Source organism: Sus scrofa, chromosome 1 (genome assembly GCF_054392235.1).
Source record: "Sus scrofa isolate SSC_HxYL_T2T_F1_AM1 chromosome 1, Sscrofa_HxYL_maternal_Yorkshire_Landrace_v2.0, whole genome shotgun sequence".
Lineage (NCBI taxonomy): Eukaryota > Metazoa > Chordata > Mammalia > Artiodactyla > Suidae > Sus > Sus scrofa.
Genome location: NC_139383.1, coordinates 282,509,584 through 282,536,353, shown reverse-complemented (window position 1 = coordinate 282,536,353; position 26,770 = coordinate 282,509,584). Strand labels below are relative to the sequence as shown.

Sequence of the window (26,770 nt, the reverse complement as noted above, 5' to 3'; positions counted from 1 at the left end):
TTGCAAGTAGAGGTCCAGCAGCTACTATCTGAAGAGGGACTTGGGGGACAGGATTGCATTTTTCTTTCATCTTGGCAGCAACCTCCTCGAGAGCAAGGCCGATGGGATTGAGGTTTCCTACAACGCCTGTGGCGTCCTCTCCCACATCATGTTTGATGGGCCTGAGGCCTGGGGCATCTGTGAGCCCCAGCGGGAGGAGGTGGAGGAGCGCATGTGGGCAGCCATCCAGAGCTGGGACATCAACTCCCGGAGAAATATCAATTACAGGTGAGGGCTGGGGCGGGGTGGGGCAGGGCAGGGGCCGCACGCGTGCCCATTCCAACCAGGTCTGCTCAGAGCTGCGTGCCCTTCTCCCGGTCCTGCTACTCGGAGTGTAGCCCACCACCAGCAGAGCGCGGAAAGGCACACATCACACCTCTACAGCACCGTGCCTCGTTCACACATCCAAACCTGCATGGGCCCAGAGCCTACAGTTTACAAACATTTGATACCTGTTTAGTTGTGGGGAAAAAAACGAGGCAACACAGACACACAACAGGAAACAAAACGGAAACCATTCATTCCCTGAAAGAGAATCCCCTCGACCATTGTGGCATCTCCCCTTCTAGCAGTTTTTCTCGGCACGGATTTAATTACCTTCACTCCAACTGGCATCAAGTCTTACTGTCTCGTGACTGAATTTGCAGCCACAAGCTCTGGGTCTCCCTTGTCATTTTATGCCTGGGTCCCTTTCCACATGCGGCCGGGCCACCCTGTATGATGGATGTTGAAGCTGAACCCCCACGTTGGGGGGACCAGGCTCATCCTCCGCTTGGCCGATACTCGGTACCGATGAGAGGTGACGTGGAGTCACTGGCCGGGGCCCAGGGCTGCACGTACAGTTTTCAGGCTTTGGGACAATGACCCCAGATGGCCCGTGGAAGGCCTTTACAGGGCGTGCTGTCCCTCTCCTCTGCTTCCCTGGGCGCCTCGCCCCCCGCCCCAGCCTGGGCCCTCCTCCCTGCTGGGGCCCCAGCTCCAGCACCACCTCCCTTGTGAGTCCACACGCCTGACCTCTGTCCCGGGGGAGCTCCCTTTGTGGAGCCTGCAGTGGGCTGGAGGGCCAGACGCCCCCAGGCCCCTCCCTGCTGCCTCCACTGGCCTGCTTGTCACAGGACCCTCCACTGAGGAGAAACCTCCAACAAGAGGCAGTGAACCCTCCCCCACCCCGCCAATGCCCAGCCTCAAAAGTGACCTCGATTTTTCTTCCTACAGGTCATTTGAGCCAATCCTTCGCCTCCTTCCCCAGGGCATCTCGCCTGTCAGCCAGCATTGGGCCACCTGGGCCCTGTACAACTTGGTGTCTGTCTACCGTGAGTGTGCCCTCTTGCCCTTTGACCACCTGTGCGCTGAGAGCAGACCCGCCTCCAGGAGGCGACGGCCTGGGTGGCAGCAGCGGGAGAGCTGGTGTCGGCGTCTGCGCCTCGGCACACGGCCCTCCGCTTGCCCACAGCGGTGGGATGCCAGCGTCATGGCTGGCCCCTGGCTCGTCCCCACAGGCAGCCCTGGCCCATCTGGACATCCCAGGCAGCTTTCTTGCTGTGTCCTGCTTCCACCTGAGCCAAGAGTCCAAGCTCTCCATGCCTCCTGTGAGGCAGACTAAGACCAACCCCAGCCGAGAACGAACCCCTGAGGGAAGAGGAGAGACTTAAAAACACTCACTTCCTCAGAGACTCGCACCCTCTCTTAGAAGAGCCTGAACTGCCCACTGCCCGGTGGCTTTGGGGGAGGGGAAAGAGGGCGCAACTCTAAGAGACTTTGCAGGCAGGCCAGGTTTGACCCTAGTTCTCACCGTCACTGCTTGTGTGACCTCATGCAGTTACCTAACCTCTCCGGGCTTTGGTTTCCTCCTCTGCAAAATGTAGTAACAGCTACTTCATAAGATTGACGTGAGGGAGTTCCCCTATGGCATAGCGGTTAAAGGTCTGGCATCATGACAGCTGTGGCTCTGGTTGATGCTGTGGCTCAGGTTCAATTCCCGGCCCAGGAACTTCCACATGCCATGGGTGAGGCAAAAAAAAAAAAAAAAAAAATTGATGTGAAGAGGGAAGCAGCAGAAAGCCCTAAGCCCCAGGGCCACATGCGGCTCAGGCCTGTTACTGGCAGAGCGAATAAGAGTGCAGGCCCTGGGGAAAGACTGGGTTTGAAACCTGGTTCTGCCACTTGCTGTGTTACTTGGAGCAGGTTCCTCAACCTCTCTGTGCCTCATTTTCCTCATCCTTAAAATGAGATAATAGTATTTCCTCATAGGATTGCTGTGAAACAGGGCCTGTATAAAGTGCTTAGAAGAGTGCTTGGCACATACCAGCTGTTCAATAAGCTGCTTGCAACTGGTCTTTTTAAAAATCATTCCTTAAGATTGGTCTTACTAAAACGAGCACCTTACCTCAAAGAGGCAGCACAGAGGAAGTGTCCTGAGCTGGGACTCCCTCAGACAAGCCTCTAGAGTGACTTTAAATGAATTACTTCATCTCGCTGAACCTCAGCTCTTTCATCATTAAATGGAAATGATAAAAATAGCTCCTATCGGGAATTCCCATTGTGGTGCAGCGGAAATGAATCCGACTAGGAACCATGAGGTTGTGGGTTCGATCCCTGGCCTTGCTCAGTGAGTTAAGGATCTGGCGTTGCCATGAGCTATGGTGTGGGTCAGACGTGGCTCGGATCCTGAGTTGCTGTGGCTGTGGCATAGGCCAGGCAGCTGTAGCTCTGATTGGACCCCTAGCCTGGGAACCTCTATGTGCCACGGATGCAGCCCCAAAAAGCAAAAAAAAAGAAAAAAAGAAAAAAGCAAAAAAGCTTCTGTTGCACAGAGGTGCTGAAGGGCCATTGAAATGCCTGTGTTCTCCGTGGAGTGTACACACCAGGATACCAAGCCTAGAATGCTCTTTGTTGGCGTGAAGCATGAAGCCACCCTATAGGTAGACCCAGCGGTTCCATCCAGGCTGGTCCCGGGAGCACTAGAGGTACTCGGTTATAGATACAGGTTCCTGAGTCCATTGCAGTGCTTACAGGAAGCTCTGTTTTTACAAAAACTACTCAGAGAATAGAAGGCACGTGCCTGGGTGACATTTGGGGGGAACGTGCCACTGTGACGCAACGAATGGAAGCGTCCGAGAGAGTCACCCTTTGCATCCCCCTGGTGGCCTCAGGGGCTGGGCAAAGGCGGCTCGTGCCCAGTTGCAGCAGCGCCCCCCCTCAGGCCCCGGGAGGGCAGTCCTCACAGCAAGGGTGGGCTTCCGGGCAGCCGGCGGATGGGAGACCCTCCCTGCTCACCTGCACCTGCCCCTCCCCCACAGCGGACAAGTACTGCCCCCTGCTGATCAAAGAAGGTGGGATGCCTCTCCTGAGGGACGTGATCAAGATGGCCACCGCGAGGCAGGAGACCAAGGAGATGGCCCGGTAAGACGCTGGCAGGGCTCCTGCTCGGAGCCCAGAGCTGGGGGACGAGGGACACAGCCGGACCCTCTCGGGGCTGGGAACAGCTGAAACTCCCAGGGCCAGCTTGGCGCTTTGGGTGTGGAGGTGACAGCATGCTGACGTCCTGCTGGGGCCTCCCGGAGTGTCATGATGGCCCCGCCGGAAACTGGATGAGCAGGCTCTGAACAAAGAAGCATCATGGCCCTCATTTGTAAGCTTTGTTTTCTTTTATTCCCAGCAAATCCTATCCTCTCATCGCTGGGCATTAGCAAGTCCAGCCAGAACTGGCCATTATTTCTGGCCAAAGATATTCCAACTAAAGGGAGGACACGGGAGTTCCCATCGTGGCGAAGCGGAAATGAATCCGACTAGGAACCATGAGGTTTGGGTTTGATCCCTGGCCTCGCTCAGTGGGTTAAGGATCAGGCGTTGCCATGAGTTGTGGTGTAGGTTGCAGATGCAGCTCGGATCCCGTGTTGCTGTGGCTCTGGTGTAGGTTGGCAGCTGTAGCTCCAATTAGACCCCGAGCCTAGGAACCTTCATATGCCACGGGTATGGCCCTAAAAAAAAAGCCAAAAAAAAAAAAAAAAAGAAGGGAGAACACAGTATGTAAAATACATCCTAAGGATCAGGCAGAATGCCTATGAGTTTCTGAATGTGCAGGTCCCAGATCCGGCAGGGCCATCAGGCCTTCTGCTGCTGCGTGGTTTTCCTCCTGTCTCAGATGTCTTCTGCTGGCATCTGGCACCGGTCAGTGTGCAGGAGGGACCCTTAGGGATGCCACGTGTTGCAGTCAGTAGTAACGACCTTGCCTTCTCCAGGATCCATTCTAGAAGGGAGCGTAGTTAAGTTCACCCCCGTTGTAAACAGTGTAGAAGGAAGAACACCATCAGAGAGGGGCCCGGAGCTCAGACGCTCCCCACCCATCGACTCACTGGACTGGGGAGTGTCGGCTCTTTCTATAGTTATTTTCGGCAGAAAGTACTGCTTAAACATTAAGTGATAGATTTCTCTGAGTTTGAGAATGGTAAAATGAGTGCTCCTCCAACTTAATCTCCCTAAAGAATCACCTGAAAAGATTGTTAAAGGAGCTCCCTAGTGGCTTAGTGGGTTAAGGACCCAGCATTGTCACTGCTGTGGCGTGGGTTCAACCCCTAGCCCAAGAATTTCCATGCGCTACAGGCACAGACAAAAAAAAAAAAAAATCATTAAAAACGTGCAGGCCCCGCCCCTAGATTTTCTTTTCCAGTGGGCCTGGGCAGTGGGCTGGGAATATGCATTATCAGCAGGGCTCCTAGGAGATCTGAAAAGTACTGGGTAAGACTAACCCATAACCTACCCCCATCACGTTGGACATCTTTGGAAGTCCTGAGATGTGTAACAAGGCTGGCCACCCCGATGGCAGGATGTGAATGACAGTGAGGGTGCTCGGCCCAAACAAGGGTCCTGTCCCACTCCAGGCATCCCTACTTCCCAGAAGGCATTGCGGCACCTCTTGAGCACATGGAAGCTGCAGCGAACACACCAACTCTCCCAGGCTAGAAGCTCAGTGTGAACCCTGGGAAGGCTGTCCTGGGTTCAGGGTGACACCTGACAGAAGCAGGACAGCAGCTCCCAAGAGCCAGATGAGAGTGGGAGAGAGACTGGAGATCTGAGCACGAGCGGTGCTTCCCAAACGTGGCGCTGGGACCTGGCCGCTGCAGGGCGTTGGGCCTTTGTACTTGGGCCAGCACAGCTGCCCTGGCCCTGCCCGGCCCTGCTGCTGGATCAGGATCTCTGGGAGAACCTCATGTGCAGCCAGTTTGGGGACCACCAGTAGATGGTCGGGAAGAAAAAGGCCTGGGTGTGCAGGGAAAAAGTGAGGAAGGAAGATGTTGCTGAAGAAGGGACCAGAGGTTTTGGAGGTCAGGCCTGAGCTCACTCAGGGAAGCCCCTAAGCACAGATGCCCTGGAGCTGAGAGGTGGGAAGGGGGACCTGGGGAGGTAGGAGGGCAGCACAGGGAGCTGATGGTATTTGCGGCCACAAGTACCGTTTCCTGGGTGCCCCACAGACACCGGCCCCTCCGCCAGCCACTTTGTACACATCATCTCACTGGGTGTCAGCATCACGGTTTCCCACCTGCTAACAAAGCCGGCAGCCTGATCAGCCGGGAGGGGCTAGGCCCACCCCGACCCGCCCGCCCTCCAACCCTCCTTCTCCCATTGTCTCCAGCAAGGTGATTGAGCACTGCAGTAACTTTAAAGAGGAGAACATGGACACGTCCAGATAGAGGCCTCCGCCCCACAGCTGCCCCCACAGCTGCCGCGGCTCCGGACCACGGGCCGGGAGGACGCGCTCTCAAGCGGCCCCGCTGGCAGATGCCCACTCGGGGAGCCTCCCACTGGATGGAGGGGACACAGGGGGACTTTTGCACAACCGACGCTTTTCCTTAACATTAGTGAGATATATATATTATATATATATTATATATATATTATTTTTTTTTTTTTGGTTAGGAAGTGTGAAGTTTTGTGTGTATGATTTCTGTACAAAAACAAAAGAAACACTCCCTGAGTCCTTGCAGCTTCCTTGGCCATTCTCAAGCCCCAACTCGAAGCCTTCATCGCTGCCACACTCACTCCTGCCCCTGCCAAACTAAATGCCTCTAACGTTGTGAGTGTCCGGCCCTTGCCCTGGAATCTCAGAGCCCAGCCTCACCCCCTCTTAGGAGAGGCGGCGGGCTTTGCCAGCCCACTCTAGCACCCTGACCCGCCCACCAAAGCCTGAGAACCCCATCTAGGTTCCTGGGTGCAGCTGATGGGGTTTGGGGATTAGAAGTAACCCCACTGGGTCTCCCAGATGCCTTGGTGCTCCCGGCTATGGGCCTCTGGGGCAGGGAAGTGAGCCACCTGCCTAGATCCAGGTGGCCCCAGCCCTGGAGGGCCCCCAAGGAGCAGGGCCCACAGTGGCTCTGCTGCCCTTGGGCCAGGCCTGCCTGAGGCCACGCTGCTACGGAGGCTGCCTCCTAGTCTCCCACCAGGTCCCAGGCCGTTGAAGTCCCCAGCCCAGGGCTGGTCAGAACTCGGGCAGATTCCACTGCCCCTTCTGCCAAACATATCCAGAACCTGCCCCCAGCCCTGGAAGCCAGCACCTTGTGGGGCCAGGGGCTTGCTCCCTCCCTCCCCACCCCCATTGCCCGCAGCACCCATGGTGCCCAGGCACCCCACCAGCAGAACTGAGCCTGCCTCATTCTCCCCTGCCTGCCCCGCTGCCCACAGGACCCCACGCCTCTCTCCCAGGCAGGAGGTCCCCACGCCAGCCTTGCCGGGTGGTGGCAAGAGGCAGACACCTCCAGACCAGCGTTTGGCAGGGCCTGCAGTGGCCGGCTCGGCCCTCTGGAGCCCTTCCCGCTCGCCTCCCGCTCTGCCCCCAGGCTTCCCTTGGAAACCTCTGTGCTGTGTTTCAGAGAAGTGTGAGCCACAAACTGTATCTCAGAACACCCCGTGGTCCTCCCTCGGCGTCACTCCGAGTTGCTTCTCGTGGGACCGACGGCGGTGAGAAGGCCCCTCTGGGACAAGGGGCCTGGGAGCAGAGCCGACTCTGCAGGTGGCCCTTGAGGGGTGGCTTTTCTTCTCCCTCCTTCCCTGGGCCTGTGGCTGCCTCCAGACAGGACAGGCTGGATGAGTCACCCAGGGGAGAGGAACCTGGCCTTTTTCCCCTGGGGCCTTCCCCTCCCAGCCCTGGGCAGGGGCAGCTGCCCTGAGTCCCTCCGCTTAGCAGATGGGCCACGTCTGCCCCTCCCTTCCATGCTCACGTGGCCTGAGCCAGACCCCGGGCAGAGCTCACATCGCATTGCTTTACCGCCCGGGGCCTGGATAAATGTCTGTACTTTGGGATGTCACAGAAATACATTTTTGTGCAAAGTGGAGAAGAGCAAAGTGTCTTTTTTGCCGAAGGGGTGGGATGTGGAGAGGGGCCTGGGCCAGCTCAGGCAGTGGGCCCGGGTGTGGGATTTGTGGTGGGGAGGGGATGGTGGGTTGGTTTCCAGCCCAGCCCAGAGGGCCGGTCGACTGCACACTGGGGACAAGTGGCAGATCGATTGGGCTGGAGCACCTGTTTTGCTTCTGCAGACACTCCACACCCCGGTGCCCGGACCCTGAGGGTACAGCTGGCAACAGACCAACAGGGCCCCTGCCAGGATGCAGAATGGCTATCTCATGGAAGGGACCAAGGTTAAATGTGAGACTGTGACCCCATGTGCCAGCATCAGGGAGAAGGGAGCACAGAGCAGGCCTCTCCTGGGGGCTGATGGCAGTGGGCAGGGGTCGGGAAAGGCTGGAGGTAACAGGGCCACAGCCCTTGAGGGAGAGAAAAGAGCCCGTGAGCAGACAAGAGACAACATGGAGTCAGGGGGAAGTGAGCTGAATCTGGTGACAAGACGAGGCTGCCAGGCCTGGCTGGTGGGGGGGGTGCGCAGGGAAAGGGCATCTTCCTGGATGGAGGCCCTGCCAGGGGAAGGGCCTTGGAGGGAGAACCATGAAGCAGCCCACGTGGCCACCACAGAGTGAAGGAGATCAGGGGTGCTGGCAGAACCAGGGCCCAATCATGAGGTGACCTGGCTTTGCCTGTGACAGTCCTGGTTGACACCTACCACCAGTGCCCTCTGTGCCCCTAAAGGACCTCTGAGGCTGCACCCAGTGGGATAGAGCGCTTCCCAAAGAACAGCCTGGACGCGGGTCCCAGATCAAGGGACTCCTTTCTCACACGTGCCAGGTGGGTGTGTCCCCCGCACCCAGTGACAAAAATTCTCTCCTTGACCCAACTGTGAGCCAGGCTCCAAGCCCTCTTCTCCACCAGGCCCCAGCCTTGACCTATAAAAACTGCAGACCCTTCAGCACAAGTGACTTTGTCCACCTCCTCCTCTGACCCTGAAAGACTTAAACACTAACACGGTTTCTAAAAGCTCAAGGTCACGTCCCTAGGATGACCCCAGCCCTCCTTAAAGGGCCTGCCTGAGAAAGCTCCAGCCTGCCCAAAGAATTTACCTTGGTTTTTTTGGTCTTTTCGCCATTTTTAGGGCCGTTCCCACGGCATATGGAGGTTCCCAGGCTAGGGGTCCAATCGGAGCTGTAGCCGCTGGCCTACACCACAGCCACAGCAATGCGGGATCCGAGCCACATCTGCAGCTGACACCACAGCTGACGGCAACGCCAGATCCTTAACCCATTGAGCAAGGCCAGGGATCGAACCCGCAACCTCATGGTTCAGTCGGATTCATTAACCACTGAGCCACGACGGGAACTCCAGAATTTACCTTGTTTTAACTAATACCTGACCACAGGCCCTTAACCACTCCTTCTTAGAACACTTACTAGAAAGGGCTTACAACTGTGAGATCTTCCTCTGGCCCTCTGAGCTGTATCTCTATCTCCTACAAGGACCTGAAAGCCACCCCTTTAATAAGTAATCATCAGGAAGGATCAGATCTCTGTCTCCCAGTCTCTGTGGGAGAAAAAAAACCCACCTTCAATCATTGCCAGCTAGCAGACACAGCTGGCCTAATCAGCATCTGCCCCGACTCACTCTTTAATTTTTCACTGAGTCTCTCCAGGCTTCTGCCCTTCCCCATCTCAACCCCCTCATCCTCCCTTTAAAATACCCAGTCACCCCTATACAAATCAAAGTGGCATTCAGTTCATGCTGGATCCTCTTCCTTATTGCAGTAGCATATTATGATTAAAATCTATCCATGGAGTTCCTGTTGTGGCTCAGTGGGTTACAAACCCGACTAGTATCCATGAGGATGCAGGTTTGATCCGTGGCCTCGCTCAGTGGGTCGGGGATCCGGTTTTGCCCCAAGCTCTGGTCTATGTTGCAGACTGTCTGCTCGGTCCTGAGTTGCTGCGGCGTAGTCCTGCAGCTGCAGCTCTGATTCAGCCCCTAGCCTGATGAACTCCACATGCTCCAGCTGTCCTCCCCCGCAAAAAAAAGAGTTGCAGGTGAGAGACACTTAGCTCAAACACTTACCCTGGTTAGTCAAAGGTGGTAGGAAATTCATTGATTAATGCAGCTGGGACTCTAGCATTAACATCAGCTTCAGGCATAGTTGGATCTAGGGGCCCAATGTTGTTAAGACTGCCTCTTGCTCCCTCTTTCTGTGCCGCTTATCTCTGTGGCTCTTACAATTGGCATCCTTCTCTCCTGCCAGAGTTTCTCTCCACACAGCATAAAGCCAGCTGCCAATCGCCATTATATCCTATTCCTTATTCTTGAGATCCAAAAGAATGCCCCTTTCACGATGCACAGTTTTTGAAGGCAAGAGCCCTGCTCTGTCCCCCTATGCCTGGCAAAGAAATAGAGCTATTCTTTTCTCCTTCAAAACAAAAAAGAATGCCCCTTTCTCTCTCAGCATCTATAGAAGAGTCTCATGGAATGATTTTGATTAGGACCAATCACTGGGGATAATGAGATGGAAACCATATTTGGCATTCTGACATGCGCACTCTGCATCCCACCACCCGATGGAGTGAGGGAAACGGTTTCTCCAAAACCACACTGGATATGAAAGGGAGGTTGAGTTGACAAAAACAGCAAATGTCAGAAAAGTATCCTGCCTTGGTGGGGGCGGGGGGTGTGTGACAATCTGATGGAGAAAGATCCATCTTCCTGGACCTTCTCTGACACCTGGACTGGTGTCAGAGGGAGGAAGATGGGGGGAAGGCCCTAGGGACCTCTCGGTGCAGTGTGAGCAGTGAATGATGAGGTTTCATGGCAGACAGCCTGATGCCTTGGGTTGAGCAAGTCAGGAGGGTGTGGGTGCTGCCTTAGAGTGGGGGAGACAGGATGGTCTTCGACTAGACACCATATTCCATTCTGTGATGCTCCAGCCACATCAGCGGGGGCACCATTATCATTCCCACTGCACAGACAGACAACAGAGCTTCGAGTGGTTTCAGTAATTTGCCCAAGCAAATTATAAACGGATAGGAAGAGGCAGTGCTGGAATTTCTTCTTTTTTTCTTTCTTTTCTTTTAAATTATTTTATAGCCACACCAGCAGCATGTGGAACTTCCTAGGCCAGGAATTGAATCCGAGATGCAGCTGTGACCTATGCCACAGCTGCCACAAGGTTGGATCCTTTAACCCACTCCAGGGGTAGGGGATGGAACCTGCGCCTCCACAGCAACCCGAGGCGCTGCAGTCGGGTTCTTACACGATGCCACAGCGGGAACTCCAATGCTCTGGTATTTCTGGCCCTGACCCAAGTTGGGCCTCTCATAGAATCGACACCAGGGACCTCCACTCTGCTCTCACCCATTTGCAACATCTGACGACGAATAGGGTGTCACTAAGGGGCACCAGTGGGCGACTCCTGCCCCCCTCAAGGTCTTGCTCATCACATCTTTCAACGGGACACAATTCTGCAACCTGGAGACACAATACCTGGAGATTTGAAGCGCCCAGGGAGCCGCACGCCTGCATGAGACTGTGGAATTTGGGCGGGTGGTGGAAGTCCAGTAGGATGGGATGAAGCCTCGCGACTACTCGGCTTTCGAAACTTACCTGGCTGGTGGGGGCGGGGGGGGGTTGGGGGAGTTACCGGCTGCGCGCGCGCCGGCCCCGCCCTCAGCCTCTCCAGGCACCTGTTGGCTCGAGGGCTTATTCGGCTGCAGCCGTTGCCCAATAGGTAGCCTCTCTAACCCACGACGGCCCCGCCCACCGCCCGGATCAGCCAATCCCTGGGTAACCGGGGGCCTTCTCGCTCGGAGGGCCCGCCCCTCTGGGCGCTTCTTCCGGGTGGGGCCCCGGGCCGAGGCCATGGCGCCCTGGGCGCTCCTCAGCCCTGGGGTCCTGGTGCGGACCGGGCACACCGTGCTGACCTGGGGGATCACGCTGGTGCTGTTCCTGCATGATACCGGTGAGCCGGACCCCGCGCGACCCCGGACCTACCCTATCCCGCGTGGTTCCCCTGACGTTTGAGTCTCACTGAGTCCCCTGCCGAAACCGAGATCCTGGGATTCACCCGGTCTCTTCCAGCTCCTGAGGCTCCCTCCCCATCTCTCATTCCTAGAGCCACCTACTTTCCGCCTAATACCCAGGTGATCCCTAACTAACCCCAGAATCATCCTGATCCCTGCCGGATACCCTGTCTATTCCAGGACCCACCCGGTGCCCACCAGATCCGGCCTCATCTCCTACCCACCGCCCAACCCTTCCTAGGAATTGACTCCCAAAATTCCAAGGATCAACTAGGTGAAGGACTGGCCTCCTGCTCACGCCCGTGGTCACTAGCTGCCCAAGTCCAGGCTCCCCGACCTCAGGCAAGAGAACACCCCACAGGAGAGCAGCCTGCCCCCCATGTCCTCATTCTTGATTGGTCCCCTGATGGCACTCATTCACCCACGGACCCACTCCCACCCTTACCTGCCACAGGCCAGCTCCCCCTCAAGTTCTCACCCTTCCTCACTACCACCACCACTCCCACCACACCCCAACTCCTCCTTCCTTGCTCCAGCCTAAACCCCTGGACCTGGGGCATTCCTCCCAAGACCTTCTCAGGTCTCCTCCGCTGCCTTCACCCTTTAGTCTAAAAACCTGCTCTGTCTCCCCATGCGATCCCCCTTCCTTCTCCTTCTCTGCTCCCTTTTACAACCAAGGGGCACCAGAGTTGTCCATACTCTGCTCTGGCTGTCTCCTGACCCTCCCTCCTCAGCGCCCCTATCTCTGCCAAACCTTCAGTCACCTCCATGGGCTGGATCCTTCCCAACCTGGGCTCCCCTGTTAACCCCCTGCAGCATCCCAGCCTTGTGGCCCCGCCCCCCTCTATCTCTGTCTGGGGCATCTCAGACCCACCCGTCTCTCCCCATCTCAGAGACAAACCCCTTGGACCTCTTTCCCGAACTCTCCCACACATCCAGTCAAGTCTGGCCCCTTCACCCCCTTACTGCCTCCTGTCCATCTCTCCTTCTCCACCCATCCTGCCCTTGCTTTGTCCAACCCCCCTGGGTAGGCCTCCAGGCTTCCCCTCTGATCCATCTTTACTCCAGCAGGAAGAGGGGGGTGCTTTCAGAAACAGATCTATTGTCAATCAACTATAATTTAAAAAAATTGTTTTTTAATTCTTAAAATACCAAAAAAAAAAAAAAAAAAAAAGGAAGAAAGAAACAGATTTGGGTGTTCCCATTGTGGCTAAGTGGGTTAAGAACCCAACATTGTGTCCATGAGGATACAGGTTGGACCCTTGGCCTCGTTCAGTGGGTTAAGGATCCAGTGTTGCTGCAAGCTTCGGAGTAGGTTGCAGATGTGGCTCAGATCCCATGTTGCTGTGATTCGACCCCTAGCCTGGGAATCTTCATATACTGCAGGTGCAGACCTGAAAAAAGCTGATCCTGTAACCTTCCATGGTTCCCTATTGCCCTCTAGAGAGAGCACAGACAAACTTTTTTTTTCCTCTTCTGGACCTGGACTTCTCCCTCTGTACCCTATGCAGTGGCCACACCCGACCATCAGTCAAACCCCGTCTCCAGGCCTTTGCTCAGCCAGGGTGACACACTTCCCACCTCCAGCAACACCCCACCCCTGCACTCTCTGTTCCACCGCCCGGGTCTCACTCTCCCTCTCTGGCCTCTCCAGCACTGCGGCAGTGGGAAGAGCAGGGGGAGCTGCTCCTGCCCCTCACCTTCCTGCTCCTGGTGCTGGGCTCCCTGCTGCTTTACCTGGCTGTGTCACTCATGGACCCAGGATACGTGAATGTCCTTCCCCAGCCCCAGGTAACTGGGGGCCCTGCACCCCTCCTCCCTCCAACAGGGAACTTAGGGCCCCAGGAATGGGTCTCATGCTAGACTTGGTGCTGAGGGCTTTCATCGAGAACCCCAGGGAATCTTGCCAGTCCTAGAGCCCCATCCTACTACAATGAGAAAATTGCCAAGGCCCAGAGAGGGAAAGCCACTGGCAAAGGTCACACAGCTTCACACAGTCCAAGGCACTTGACCCCACTCAAATGGGCACACCCAGAGCTAAGCTGGCCCCCAAGGGAGATACCCACCAGTGTCATCCGCCTCCCAAGGGGAGCCTGTCTTATCCTCTGTCCCCCCCCCATTTTCAGGAGGAGGCCAAGGAAGAACAGACAGCCATGGTTCCTCAGGCCATCCCCCTTCGGCGCTGCAGATTCTGCATGGTGCTGGTGGGTGAGGCAGGGGCCTCCGTGGGATGGGTGGAGGGGAGGTTGAGACTCCTTGGCTTCACCCCTCCTCCAGGGAGGCCTCCCAGATGCGAGACCTGACCTCCCACCCTCACTGTCGGGCCCAGAGGGGAGTGGGTGTTGAGGCCTGCCTCCCTCTGTGCCCACAGCAACCCCTGCGGGCCCGGCACTGCCGTGAGTGCCGGCGCTGTGTCCGCCGCTACGACCACCACTGCCCCTGGATGGAGAACTGCGTGGGGGAGCGCAACCACCCGCTCTTTGTGGCCTACCTGGCGCTGCAGCTGGTGGTGCTTCTGTGGGGCCTGTACCTGGCATGGTGGGTTCCCCCAGCACCCTGGGTGTGGGGCGGGGAAGGGAGCATGCACCCACCAGGCGTGTAGAGCGCCAGGCTCCCTCTTCAGGGGCCTCGGGCCCTCTCCCAGGTGGCTGCCCACCTGGGGGCTCCGTCGGGCACCCCCGCCCTCCCCCAGCTCCGGGTCCCAGCCTTTCTCCTTCCCTGCAGGTCTGGCCTCCGCTTCTTCCAGCCCTGGGGGCTCTGGCTGCGGTCCAGCGGGCTCCTGTTGGCCACCTTCCTGCTGCTGTCCCTCTTCTCCCTGGTGGCCGGCCTGCTCTTGGCCTCACACCTCTACCTGGTGGCCAGTAACACCACCACCTGGGAGTTCATCTCTTCCCACCGCATCGCCTACCTCCGCCAGCGCCCCGGCAACCCCTTCGACCGCGGCCTGACCCGCAACCTGGCCCACTTCTTCTGTGGATGGCCCTCGGGGTCCTGGGAGACCCTGTGGGCCGAGGAGGAGGAGGAAGAGCGGGATGGCAGCAGCCAGGCTGTTTAGGGTCGCTGGAGGCCGGGCCACCATCTCGTGCCTGAAGACCAGAGGGGCTGCACCAGGTGGGGTCGGCCCCCTACTCCTGCCCACTCCTCCCGGGCCTCGAGGCGGAGCTGAAGGACAGAACCCTGCCTGGGTGGGCGGCCCTGCCCTCTTGAGGCAGAAGGGGAGGAAGAGGACCTGTCGGGGGTCGGGGGCTCAGGCACAAAAGGACCCGGGCTTCGGAGAGGCCCACCCCCCCCACTCCAAGCCAGGCTGCCTCCAGTGCACAGTTTTATATATTTAATAATCCATAAAGTAAGTCAAGTATTAAAAAAAAAAAGCCAGACCACTCCTCACTGTGCCACCTTTCTGGTCCAGGGGGACACAGGAGGGGTCAGCGGGAGGGGGGCGGAGGGCAGCACTTTGCCCAGTGACTGAGCGCAGCCCACGACGGTAGCCCTGTGCCTGCCACCTCGAGTCCCAAGGGCACATCAACACCAGGCCAGGCTGGGCCTACAGGGCAAGGCGCCCAGACGGGCAGACCGGTGGGCCAGTGGGAATTCTAACAGCCTGGGGGCAGCGAGTGGTGATGCTGGGAGGTCTTCAGGGCTCCAGGAATCGCTCGGACACGAAGTCAAAGTCCTGGAAGGCGGCCTGTTGGCGGGCGGTGAGGGGGCTGCGGGGGTCAGGCGGGGTCAGCGCAGGCGGCAGCCCCGTGAACTCGCCCTCGAAGTAGCGCAGGTCTGTGGGGCTGCAGAGCGTGGGCACGAAGGGGGGCTGGACGGCACGGGCGAGCAGGGCCTGCCAGTCGGTGGTCTGGGGGCGAGGGCAAAGGCGCCTGAGACGATGGGAACAGCCGCCCCCGTGAGCCCTCAATGACTCCCGCTGTGCCAGGCGCCAGGACCACTGAGGCCCTGGCCACTCACCCTGAAGAAAGGCTGTGTCTTGATCTCCTCGGCGTCTCGCTCGCCTGCCCCCAGGCGCTTCTCCGGGCACTTCTGGAGGAGCTGGGCAAGCGGACAGATGCTCAATCAGGGCATTTGGCCCCAAGGCCCTGCCCGCCTCCCCCTCCCCCAACCTCTTGGGTGGGGGGGGGTCCCGAGGGCACCGTCCAGCCCAGCCCTGGACCCCACAGTGATTACCTTCTGAATGAGCTCAAGCCCCTGCACCGACAGGAAGCGGGGGTAGGGGGCATCGGTATTGACGATGCAGTCAAACACCTCCTCCTCTGTGTCCCCTGGGAACGGGCACTGCAGGGATGGCGGTCAGCAGGGTGCCCGGGGGCCACCCCCACCCCTCCCCGACCTGGAAGCCCCCACCCAGCACTCACCTCGCCCACCAGCATCTCATAGAGCAGCACACCCAGCCCCCACCAGTCCACAGCCCGCGTGTAGGCCTCCTGGGTCAGCACTTCGGGGGCCAGGAACTCTGGGGTGCCGCAGAAGGTGCTCGTCCGGTCCCCAAAGCCGATCCCTGCAAAGCAACATTCACACTGATGCCAGCGTGGTATCTCGCATCCACAGCAGCCTCTGCAGTGGGGAGACTCAACGACCAAGCCTTAGGACCCCACGAACTGAAGCCCGTGCCGAGCCCTGCCCCACACTCTTGGCAGTGGGGACACGTCTCTGCCATCTGCCTAATGAGGAATCTCAGTCTCAGCCAAGCTTGCATGCCAAGGTCACACAGAGCTCAGAACGCAGCGCCCTCTCCTAGCCCAGGCTCTCCCTCCCAAGGGCAAGAGGCTTTTTCTGAGCTCCTGGGCCTGGGAAGGAAGAGCCAATCTTTCTAGCTGGGCTGTGGAATGAGGTCCAAGTAAGCAGATTTCCCAGGAGGTGCCATTTGCCCACCACCCCGGGCCTGGGCTGAGCAAGCAAGGCCAGAGGACGTGGGATCCTGGGCAGGAGGCACCCACCTTCCTTACACAGCCCAAAGTCGGCAATCTTCAGGAAACCCTGGGCATCCAGCAGAAGGTTATCCAACTTCAGGTCTCTGAGGGCAACGGGGGGCGGGGAGGGGTGTAGATCGAAGGGGCTGAGGAGCACTGATGCCCAGGAAAGAGCAGCCCCACCCAAGGGCAGCCCAGGAGGAGGGTAGCCTCTGTTCCTCATCCGCTCCCCAGCCCCTCGGGGGCAAGTTACCTGTAAATGATCTTCTGCTCGTGTAAGAACTGCAGTCCCAGGACTACACAGGCCAGGTAGAACCTGGAGGGGGTTGGGTGGGGGAGGGTTCAGGCCCAGGACTGTGGGGGGCAGGGAGGCACCAGGATGGCCAGGGCCTGGGGACCCCAGATGTCCCAGCCAGAGTCAGATGTGTGGCGAGGGCGGGGCTCCTCCAGCTAACAGCATACCCTTCCAGGGCTCTGCAATTGTGCCAGGGATGACACGGAACGTGCTCACACCTGCCCTGGCATCCTCCCAGCAGCTGCCCACTGAAGCCCATCATGCCTATTTTTCCAATGAGGATCCGAGACTCCTGGTAAATGTCTCGCCCAGGGTCACACGGCTAGTGACAGAGCGGATAAGTGAACTGGGGGGGGTCCAGAGCCCATCCTCTGCTGGGCAAGAAATAACTCCAGGGAGTTCCCTGGCGGCTCAGCAGGTTAAGGAACCAGCATTGTCACCGCTGTGGCTTGGGACACAGCAGCATTCTGTGGTGAAGGTTTGACCCCAGGCCAGGGAACGTCCAAATGCCTCAGATTCAGCCCCCCCCCCAAAAAAAAGAAAGAAAGAAAACAAGTAACAACTCCAGCTGTCAATCACTGCTCACAGTCCCTGGGCTGGGCAGTTTATCAATATTACCTTCACTTATGCAATAAGCTGATGAAAGGGTCGTTATAAGTCCAAGTCATAGCTACAAAGACAGATGCAAGGTCGCAAATGCTATGAGGGTTGATAACAAGGATTTGAACCAGGGCCTCCCTGACTCCATGCTCTTCTGCTGATGGGCACCCTGGAGAAAGCAGGATGAAGGGGCTGGGTGCCCAGGGAAGGCAGACCAGAGAGCTGGAAACCCACCGGGCCTGGGGCTCAGGGAAGACATCCTCATGGATGTGCATCATGAGGTCGCCACCAGGCGCGAACTCGGTCACGAAGCAGGCGTGGCTGGAGGTCTGGAAGCAGGCAAGGAGGGAGAGCAGGAAGGGGTGCCCTGTGCGCCCCACAGCCTCCAGGATCCGCTTCTCACAGTACAGGCTGCAGGGGAGGGCATGGGTTTTAGAGGGAAGGAGGGAACCCCCAAAGGAAGGAAAACACCCCAGCCGTGCCCTGTCACTCACACAACACACTTGGCTCACTGGCCTGGAAGTCCCAGTGCCGGGCAGGCATCAGGAGTTCTCATGGGTCGTTGAACCTGTCCAACCACCCTGTTCCCATTTCACAGATGAGGAAACTGAGGTGCAAGGAAGAGGGGACCTGCCCAAGGGCACAGAGTTAACAACGGCAGTTGCTAAAAAGGGAACCCGGGCCTGGCTGGCCCCATAGGGTCACCTCCTCAAAGCCCCAGTAGCATTCGGCTGCCTTCTGGGGCCACCAGGCCAGGCCTGTCATTCTGGGGAGGTCTCCAGGTGTCCAGACCCACACGCCTCGGCCTCAGGACTCACCTCTCTATCTCCTCTCGGCTCAGCACCTCCTGCTTCTTCAGTGCTTTGATGGCATAATACTGCCCTGTCCCCTTGAATTGGACCAGGAGGACCTGGGGACCAGAGAGAGGCTGGGCTCCAGGTGGGCAGGAGAGGCGTCTGCCTCCCCCTCCTCCCACAGCCCCACAGCCCCCAGGGTCCCCCAGCTAATGTCCTGGGCCCTGTCCACCCCCATCCACTGTACCCTCCTCAGCCCACTACCTTCCCGAAGTGGCCCCGGCCCAGCACAGCCAAGCAGCGGAAGTCCTGAAGCCGGGGGGGTTTCCTGCAAGAGAGAGGGTACAGGAAGCCCCCCAGGACCAGGGGGCTGGGCCTCCACCAGGAGCTGCTCCAAACCCTCCACGCCAGGTCCTGGACTGTCCCCCACCTGTAGGGGGCGGGGGGCTCGTAGGACTCTGGTTTCCTGGACTCTCTTAGGCAGGCTGAACTCAGCCATGCGGGTTCAGCGAGTGAGAACCTGACAGCGAGCCAAGGAGCGCGGGGCGATGTGCGAACGTCCGACAGGGAAGCACTCCAGGGACTGGGGAACTGTCTCAAACCCGAACTGTGTCCCTACCTGGGGGCCGAGGCTGGCAGAGACGGCGCGGGTCGAGTCCTGGGCTCCATGTGGGGCCGCTTGGTGCGCTGTGAGGGCAGAGGGGTCCGGGGTGGGGTGGGGCTTTCTCCCCTCTTTCCCTCCAGCCCTGCCACCCCTGCCCAGGCAGCCCCCAGGGGGTACCAGCCCCGCCTCCACCCCTCACCGGCATCTCCTCGGGGGTCGGCTCCTGGGGCAGGTAGAGGCGAGGGGGCTTGGGTGGGGGTTGGATCTCTTCTCGCAAGGGGGACTTCTTGGGTGGAAAATTGCTGTAGGAGGAAGCAGACACAGGACCGGGCACTGGCAGACGGGAGAGCTGCGGGGTGGACACACAGCCGTGCGAGACAGACAGATGGGTCGGAGGGTCCCCCTGCCTCTGGGGAGGCGCGAGGACATCGCAGAGAAGCAGGCAGCCTGGGGTGTGGCTCCTTACCTGGGCGAGGCAGGGTCAGCAGCCCCCCGGGGTGTGGTTGGGGTCTGGGAACACCCTTTCGGGGGACTGATTGTGCTTGGGGAGCTGCAGGGGGGCAGCAGGTTCATGACCAGGCGCCCCCAGGCCGCCATGCTGAGGTTCATCTGGGACGCCCTCAGGAAGTCCTGACCTGGGGTGAAGGGGGACTCAGTCCCGGGGTCTCCTGACACCCCAGCCCTGCTCCCTCTTCGCACGGCCCTCTTCATTCCACACCTCTGCGTTTGGAGAAAATACGTTTCTGCCTCTGCAGTCGGGGCCTCCTCTCAATGACAGGGTCACAGAAGGTCACCTGCAGGGGGTGGCGGGGGCGGGGTGAGACGGGGCTGAAGACGAGTCCCCTCCCACCCCACCTGCCACGGCCACCTCCTCAGCCTCCAGGATCCCAGCCTGAGCCCAAGTCAACAGAGGCAAGAGCCAGAAGGACGCAGAGAACTGGAATCCACATCCTTCTTGGTGCCAGTGGGGAAACTGAGGCCCAGAGGAAAGAGCGACTTGTCCAGAGTACCCACGAGGCAGGGCGGACAAGGATGCAGGCCTCTGGCTCCTGTGAAACTCAGAGAGAAGCTGGGAATCCCTCCTTCCTAGAGCTCCCTCCCGCTGGGCCTTAATTTCCACTCCCGTGTGTGGGTGGGCAGGTGGCACAGAGGCGCTCATGGAGGGCCTTGGGCTCCAACGGAGCCAGGGGCCCACGAGGTCAGAGGGCAGGGGCCAGTGGGCACCTGGGCAAAGAGAAGCCCCTGCGGCACCAAGTTGAGGGAGAGCTGGTGACAGGCATTGTCCAGGAAGTCCTCCAGCCTCAGGAAGGCCACGCCGCACAGCTGCCGCCAGTCCCGCCAGTGCACCCCAATCTCCAGCTCTCGGGCCTGCAGTGGGGAGGCCAGGGTGAGGGGTGGAGCAGTCCCTACCTGGCCGGTTGCCCACCCCGTGGCCCACGGGCACATCTGACCACACAAGGGCCAGCCTCACCCGCTCCAGGGGGATGACAAAGGTCTGCTCCCAGGACTCCTTGGACACAGGTCCCCAGCCCGTCTGGCCCACGACACGATTGTCCACCTTCAGTACAGCCAGCACCTCACCTGCCGGGCCAGAACCGGGACTCAGGGAAGGCCAGGAGCGGGGTCCTCTTCTGCTCCCCCAGCTCCCCGTGCCCCCTACTCACTGGCCAGCTCGCCTCCGCCACGCTGCTGCTTGGCCCTGCTCCGAAGCCAGCCCTGGGAGGGGCTCCCGGCCAGCGCAGCGGCTGGGGAGCGTCCAGGCACAGCTGTCAACAACTGCTCACAGCCTAGGAGGTGGACCTGCAGTGTCCCTGAGGAGGAGCATGATGGGGGACATCAGGTGCCATCCTGCAAGGGTCTCCGGGACCCCAGGAATGCTACCCTCTCCTGGAGGTAGCTCAACCCACACCCGGCCCACATTAGGCCTCGGCAGCCACCTGCCAGCTTCACAGCAGCCCAACTAGCCCTCCCCTCCTGAGCACCCTCCCCAGGGGAGGGTGCTGGAAGAAGCCGGGACCCTGTGGCAGAGGTGTGAGACTCAGAGCTCAGCCAGGTTGCACGGGGCCCCAGGGCGTGGGGACACGCTGCCCAGGGCTCAGGGCCCAGGGAGAACCTGGGCTGAGAGGTGCAGGGGTGAGAGGTGCAGGGAGGAGAGGGATGCCAGGCTGTCCATCCTGATGGAAAGGGGCACCAGCTCAGCCCTACCTCCTGCAAAGTGTACAAGCGTGTTTTGCCAACCAAGTGGATTCATTTTTAGGGTCATTCAAGATTTGTCCTTCAAAGGGGGGAAGCGGCAGTGGAACTCTAGCAGCTTTCAAGGACATACACTGGACTGAAGAGCACTGCCATTTAGGGAGTCTGGGCCCAGAGGTTACACTCCGAGGGACCTTATAAACCGCGGCAGTGCCCAGGATGGGAAGACGATCTTAGGAAGAAAGACTGGAGGAAGGTCAGTATTTAGCCAGGAGATAAGACATAGGGTGACCCCGAAGTACCTGACTCCTAGGCCTTTTATTTTATTTTGTTTAGGGCCACACCCGCAGCATATGGAAGTTCCCAGGCTAGGGGTCAAATCGGAGCTGCAGCTGCTGGCTTGCACCACAGCCACAACAACGCCAGATCCAAGCCATGCCTGCGACCTACGCCACAGCCCACAGCAACGCCAGATCCTTAACCCGCCAAACAAGGCCAGGGATCAAACTTGCATCTTCATGGATACTAGCCAGGCTCATTACCGCTGAGCTACGATGGGAACTCCAGAATCCTAAGCCTCCCTGTCTACTCTAATTTGTCTACTTGGCCAACTCCAATAAGTCCTTCAAAGCCAAATTTAGACACCTCTTCCAGGAAGCATTCCTTGATTCCCCAAGGCCAGGTGAGGGGCCCATCTAGCCCCTGTACTGCCACTTCTCGGCTCTGTTCACAAAGGGATGTGGCCTATCTACTTTGCACCAGATCTGCGGGGCAGGGGCTGGGCTCTCTGGTTGGCACTGGGTCTCAGGCAAGACACTGTCAGATTTTTTTCTTTTGACCATGGCTTAAAGTTGCTTGACATGGGATCTCAGTTCCCAGACAAGAGACTGAACCTAGGCCACAGCAGAGAAAGAACTGAGTCCTAACCACTAGACCCCTAGGCAACTCCCTGTCAGATTATTTGTTGATTGCATTTTGGCTGCCACTACAAGGAGATAGATCCAGCTCAGACAAGAAATAAATTTCTGGAGTTCCCACTATGGCACAGTGGGTTAAGAATCCAACTGCAGCAGCTCAGTTCACTGCAGGGGCACAGGTTCGATCCCCAGCCTGATGCGGTGGGTTAAAGGATACAAAGTTGCCACAGCTGCAGCTAGGATTCAGTCCCTGGCCTAGGAACTCCCATATGTTGCGAGTACAGCCATAAGGAAAAAAAAAAAAGGACTTTAATAGCCCAAACTGCCCAGGATTGTCTATCACGGCCTCCAGGGCTGTGAGCTCCCGAACACTGGCACTTTAAGGTACTATCAGGATTTCTCACTTAACTAATAGCTCCACTGACCGCACCAGCAGTGCTCACACTGTGCTCAGCATTTCACCTGCAACCACTCACTGAATTTTTGCAGCAACCTTAGGTAGTGAGTGCTGTTGTCACCCCCGTTTGACAGCTTGATAAACGGAGGTTTGGAGAGGGCATGTCAGTTGCACAAGGTCACACAAAGAGGGGAGGGTGAAGCCAGGATGGGACGTCTTCTCCAAAAATCCTTCCCCACTGTGTTTCCGGGGCCTCCCTGGAAGGGAAGGAGAGGCCTGAAGTAGGCAGGACTTCCGGCTACCTGTCACGGCGGTGGGCTTCACGAGTGTCCCCGACGGCTGGGGGTTCCCAGACATGGCAGTCCTCAGCTCCCGGGCCACTCTGCCGCGCAGAGGGTGGGCAGGAGGCAGTCCCCCCAGCAGCTGCTCCAAGGCCAGCCGTAGGAGGTCCAGTTTCTGGGAGGATTCCTGGAGCTGGGCCTGAGCCTACAGAAGGGATACAGGGAGGGGATACAGGCCCTTGGGGTACCGGCGGGGGGCAGGGGCTCTGGCCACCCGGAGACACCCAGGATGAGGTCTGGGCAAGAATGTGCCCCGTTTCCTCACTGCCACCCTACACAGCCAGTCCAGCGGTGTCTCCCGCCACTGCAGAGGGTGGTGCCCCTTGGAGGAGCAGCAATGGGAGGCGACCTTGGTCTGACCTCAGCCAGCCCCTTGCGGTCCTGCGTTCGCCGGCTCCCAAGCAGCTTCACCACGTTCTTGGCGCCCTCGGCCACAGCAGCCTCCACACGTAGTCGGTGCTGCAGCTCCTCCACCAGCAGCTCAGGACCTGGGAAAGGGGGTCAGCCCTCAGGCTCATGCCCTGCCCGGCTGTGCCTATCCCCACTTCTCAAGGCCTCACCCGCCTCAGGGGACCCGCTGGCCTCCAGGCTGCTGATCTTCATTCGCAGCAGGGCCACCTTCAGCTGGCTGTCCTGTAGCATCTGCTGGGCGGCTGCCAGAAGCTTCCTCTCCTAGGGGGTTGTGACATATGCCGCATCAGGCCAGGACTAGGCCAGAGGCTCCCTGGTCAGACAGGGAACTGGAGCAAGCCTCTTTCATCAGTCTAGGGTTCAAGCTAAGCCTCCCTCCCTCAGTAGGCCAGACACTACAGCCAAGCCTCCCTTTTAAATTATTTATTTATTATTTATGTCTTTTGAGGGCTGCACTTGCGGCATATGGAGGTTCCCAGGCTAGGGGTCCAATCAGAGCTGTAGCCGCCAGCCTCTGGCACAGCCACCGCAGGATCCAAGCCATGTCTGCAACCTGCACCACAGCTCACAGCAACACTGGATCCTTAACCCACTGAATGAGGCCAGGGATTGAACGTGCGTCCTCATGGATGCTAGTCAGGTTCATGTCTGCTGAGCCATGATGGGAACTCCTACTTTTTTTTTTTTTTTTTTTTTTTTTTGCTTTTTAGGGCTGCACCCGAAGCATATAGAAGTGCCTAGGCTAGGGGGTCAAATCAGAGCTAGAGCTGCTGTGGTCAAATCAGCCACAGCAATGCCGGATCCTTAACCCACTGAGCGAGGCCAGGGATCGAACCTGCATCCTCATGGATACTAGAGGGGCACGTTACCGCTGAGCCATAAAGAGAACTTCCAAGCCTCCCCTTTTAGACTGGGTCTGGGGCAGAGTTCCCCCATCAGACCAGACCAGGAAGGGCTAAGGTCAAGCCCCCCTTATTAGATCAGGGCGAGCTTCCACATCGTGCTGCTGGGCCTTCCCTACCAGACTTGGGATTTGGGCTGGGATTCCCCATTAGACTGGCGTTTTGCCTCCTCTGTTAGACTAGGAGTTCGAGCCACGCCTTTGCCACCCAGCTGAGACTCAGAGCTGTTCCTCCCCCGTCAGACTGGATTTGGGAGTGTCTCCCTTACAGGGTCAATGGCTGGGCTGCATTTCCCTATCAGAATAGGGGCTGATCACCCCCTTCCCTCATCTTCTGGGGGCCAAATCTCTTCCCAGCAGATGCCAGGGGCCTTACCTTGGGGGTGCCACTGGCACACGTGTGGGTCATGTTCTCGGCTCCCTGCTTGACCTTCAGTTCTACCTGCAGCTGCCTCTGTAGAGCCTCCAGGTACCGGGCCCTTGGCTGCTCTGCCAGCGGCCGAGATCCTGAGGCCGCGGGTTCTGTGTGCACAGAGTGTGGGGCACAGGAAGCCTTCACCCAGCGCCCAGACCCCCCCTGGCTTCCTGGGCAGAGACTACCTGAAGAGGCTTCTGAGAGTGCTCAGGGTCAAGGCCAAGCAGCTGGGTCAGCCTGCCGCCTCCTGTCCCGAGGAGGCTGCCCAGACTCGTCACTCACCAGCAGGGCCGGGCAGCAGGATGCGGGCATGCAGCTCCCGCAGTTCCCCGTGCAGTTGCTCCAGGCGGCGGTTGGAGGAGCGCAGCAGCTGCTGCACGTGGCCCAGGTGGCGGCGGTCTGTGGCCACCCGCCTCAGGTTCTCCATACCCTCCTTGATTTTCAGCTCCTTCTGGATGGCCCGGCGGATCAGCTCTTTCTCGTCCTCTGGAGGCCGTGGGCCCGCCCCGGGCTGTGCAAAGGCAGAGGAGTCAGGCCTCCCAGTGCCCCCCTCCACCATCTCAGACTGGGGTGGGGTGGGGGGCCAGGACGGACACACAGGGTCTGGGAAGCATCTCTGACCTTAGAGCCAGTATCCCTAAGCCAGACGGGAACCCCAAGGCCATTGATCCAGCCCAGGCTCCTGTCCTCAGCCACTAGAGGGGAAGGGGGGGAATTGGTAACGTTTACATGCTATTCTGGTCTGAGCGCTTTGCAGACATTACCTTGTCAGTCTTGATAGCAAGCCCATGAGGGAGGTGCAGTTATTATCCCCACTTTACAGATGAAGAAACTGAGACACAGGTTAAGTAGTTTGCCCAAGGTCACTACACAGAGAAAGTGGGCGCCAGCCTCTCCCTGCCAGCCACGCTTAAGCAGACTGCTCTAAGTCTAGGATCCAGGCCGAGGTCTGGGGGTCAGAAAAGAGGCTCGGCACTGCACAGGGACCTCCGAAATCACGCAGTAGAAGCCAGGGCTGTTCCCCTGACGTTCCAAAGCCTCAGGCGGCAAAGCAGAGGCACAGAGGAGCTGAGGAGGTCTTGGGATGGGGGGGGCTCCACTCCCGGCTCAGCTCCTGGCAGGAAGGAGAAGGCTCTTTCATGCTTCACCCCAGGTGGGAGCAAGAAAGAGGAAACCTCCTTCCCAGAGGCCACTTCCAACCAAGCGGTGCCAAAGCCAACCTCAGCCCGGGGTAACCCATGACGGACGCCCCCACCTCAAGGACTCTCCAAGGGCCTCTGTCTTACCTCTCGGCTCTCCATCGCCTGAGCCCAGTGGAAGGGGTGACCACCCCAGCCTCAGGGACCCCCCACCCCAGGCCTCCTCTGGCCCACTGGCCAGCCTGTCAGAGGGCAGGGGCGGGCCTCAGGAAATCCTTTGGCGGCCCTAGGCCAGAGGGCCAGAGCCAAGGGCCTGAGCAAACAAAGATCCCATGGAGCAGGGGGCCCGGCACCGGGGTCCTGAGTCACCCAGCTGCCGCTGCTGGGCGGAGGTTAACAGGAAATCGGAAAATGTGTACAAGCCACTGCTGGAACACGCAGAGGGACCTCCGGAGGAAGGGGGAGGGAGGGGGCAGACGCAGGCCTGCAAGTTGCCCAAGGGGTGGGGGCCCTCAAGGAGTCTTATTGAGGACACCTCACCCTTTAGCTGAGCCCAGGGTCCTGCCTGCTCAGGGCTGGAATCCTGCCAAGTGCGCACACACCTCTGGGCTTGGGCTCTGGGCTGGGCCCTATCGGGAACACCAACGTCCCCACCCCCGTTTGCTCTGGGCTAGAACTCCACCTCTCCCTCCCCAAGAACAGACACACAGCCTTGGTCCCTGTGTCCACCGCGAACCTATTGCCAGCTCCGGCAGGAACCCCGCCTCCTCCTCGCCATTTCGGCTGGAACCCTCGGTGTGCCCGAAGGTTCCCGCCTGGGCGCGGGGCTAGGCCCCTCCCCCGCCGGTCCCCACTCCCCGCCTGGCTTGCAGGTTCTAGGGAGGACCCCACTCGTACGCCCAATGGGCCCCTCTGCCTGCCGCACACATTCCTCTCCCCCCAGGACCAGTCCCTCGGCGCCCGCTGGGGCCCCCCCTTTTGCTTTTCCAGCGGATGCCTTTCGGTCCCACCTGGAAGAACCGATCTGGGGAAACTTTAGGGCCCACCCTGGTGGCCCTGACTGCAGATTCAAATGGCTCCTGGGCTGGCTTGACTGGAGGCTCTGAGTCACTCGGAGGTGATATGGGGACGTTCCCAGGGGGCACGAAGCACGTAGGACTTAACCCCCGTGCTCAGATCTGCCCTGCCAAGGTGTAGGGGGGCCCAGAGCAGGGGCTGGAAAGGGGCACAGGGAGGGGCTGGGGACACAGCTGGAGCACGCGGCGCCCGGGGCGGTGAATGAGGCTCCCCCCACCCCCCCGGCCCGCGCCCACAGCCGGTCCTCTCCCGGCGCCGTTCACCTGCGGCGGCGCCCCCTCCTCCATGGCGTCGCTGCGGCCGCTCGGCCCCTCCTCTCGACCACTCCGGTTCCGGAAGCCCCGGCCCCTCC

At 59.0% G+C, this 26,770-nt stretch overlaps 3 protein-coding genes and 1 long non-coding RNA gene across 16 annotated transcripts in view; 2 read left to right on the top strand and 2 right to left on the bottom strand.

Annotated features, from left to right (window-relative positions):
• ZER1 (zyg-11 related cell cycle regulator) overlaps positions 1–7,365 on the top strand; it is a 33,196-nt gene extending 25,831 nt beyond the window's left edge. For all 4 annotated transcript variants that reach the window (XM_005660496.3, XM_084988650.1, NM_001244486.1 and 1 more), the window contains 4 exon segments: positions 79–267; positions 1,255–1,352; positions 3,339–3,441; positions 5,672–7,365. In XM_005660496.3, coding sequence (XP_005660553.1) covers positions 79–267; positions 1,255–1,352; positions 3,339–3,441; positions 5,672–5,729 — 448 coding nt within the window. In that variant the 3' untranslated portion in view covers positions 5,730–7,365.
• On the bottom strand, positions 59–11,904 carry LOC146407295 (uncharacterized). The gene is made up of 3 exons (XR_014828891.1): positions 11,864–11,904; positions 10,883–11,006; positions 59–4,288 (listed from the first exon to the last, which is right to left on the bottom strand). It is a non-coding gene; the product is annotated as an uncharacterized LOC146407295 (long non-coding RNA).
• Positions 11,223–14,805, top strand: ZDHHC12 (zDHHC palmitoyltransferase 12). 4 transcript variants are annotated; one of them, XM_084998215.1, is made up of 6 exons: positions 11,223–11,357; positions 11,599–11,760; positions 13,073–13,209; positions 13,545–13,622; positions 13,790–13,956; positions 14,143–14,800. In XM_084998215.1, exons 3-6 carry the CDS (start codon positions 13,171–13,173, stop codon positions 14,471–14,473), a joined length of 615 nt encoding a protein of 204 aa, XP_084854341.1. In that variant the 5' UTR covers positions 11,223–11,357; positions 11,599–11,760; positions 13,073–13,170; the 3' UTR covers positions 14,474–14,800. The 4 variants fall into 4 exon arrangements, with proteins under 4 accessions (XP_084854341.1, XP_020925376.1, XP_084854344.1 ...); XM_021069717.2 differs by lacking the exon at positions 11,599–11,760 and having other exon boundaries at positions 14,143–14,801; XM_084998218.1 differs by lacking the exons at positions 11,599–11,760; positions 13,073–13,209 and having other exon boundaries at positions 14,143–14,805.
• PKN3 (protein kinase N3) lies at positions 14,735–26,770 on the bottom strand. 7 transcript variants are annotated; one of them, XR_014828244.1, is made up of 23 exons: positions 26,682–26,770; positions 24,485–24,713; positions 24,164–24,309; positions 23,036–23,147; positions 22,836–22,963; positions 22,437–22,620; positions 20,292–20,438; positions 20,099–20,208; positions 19,852–19,995; positions 19,346–19,421; positions 19,094–19,262; positions 18,827–18,929; positions 18,643–18,710; positions 18,288–18,351; positions 18,048–18,139; positions 17,724–17,859; positions 17,464–17,640; positions 16,588–16,650; positions 16,362–16,438; positions 15,780–15,922; positions 15,592–15,699; positions 15,376–15,456; positions 14,735–15,265 (listed from the first exon to the last, which is right to left on the bottom strand). XR_014828244.1 is itself a non-coding variant. In XM_084997522.1 (23 exons), the coding sequence occupies exons 3-23, from the start codon at positions 24,627–24,629 to the stop codon at positions 15,053–15,055; spliced, it is 2,550 nt and encodes an 849-aa protein (XP_084853648.1). In that variant the 5' UTR covers positions 24,630–24,713; positions 24,824–24,897; positions 26,352–26,641; the 3' UTR covers positions 14,735–15,052. The 7 variants fall into 7 exon arrangements, 5 of the variants coding, with proteins under 5 accessions (XP_084853648.1, XP_084853642.1, XP_084853637.1 ...); XR_014828254.1 differs by lacking the exon at positions 26,682–26,770 and adding an exon at positions 25,489–25,557; XM_084997522.1 differs by lacking the exons at positions 17,724–17,859; positions 26,682–26,770 and adding exons at positions 24,824–24,897; positions 26,352–26,641.

What these genes read in the sequence shown, in the direction of transcription:
- PKN3 (XM_084997506.1), bottom strand. Translation starts at nt 26,705, where the DNA reads ATGGAGGAGGGGGCGCCGCCGCAG. An exon ending in CCTGCTGCCCGGCCCTGCTG is followed by an intron (nt 24,310 to 24,484) that starts GTGAGTGACGAG and finishes CTGTGCACACAG; the next exon opens with AACCCGCGGCCTCAGGATCT. An exon ending in GAGCAGAAGATCATTTACAG is followed by an intron (nt 16,439 to 16,587) that starts GTAACTTGCCCC and finishes CGTTGCCCTCAG; the next exon opens with AGACCTGAAGTTGGATAACC.
- ZDHHC12 (XM_021069717.2), top strand. Translation starts at nt 11,258, where the DNA reads ATGGCGCCCTGGGCGCTCCTCAGCCCTGGGGTCCTGGTGCGGACCGGG. An exon ending in ATGTCCTTCCCCAGCCCCAG is followed by an intron (nt 13,210 to 13,544) that starts GTAACTGGGGGC and finishes CCCCATTTTCAG; the next exon opens with GAGGAGGCCAAGGAAGAACA. An exon ending in TGGGGCCTGTACCTGGCATG is followed by an intron (nt 13,957 to 14,142) that starts GTGGGTTCCCCC and finishes CCTTCCCTGCAG; the next exon opens with GTCTGGCCTCCGCTTCTTCC.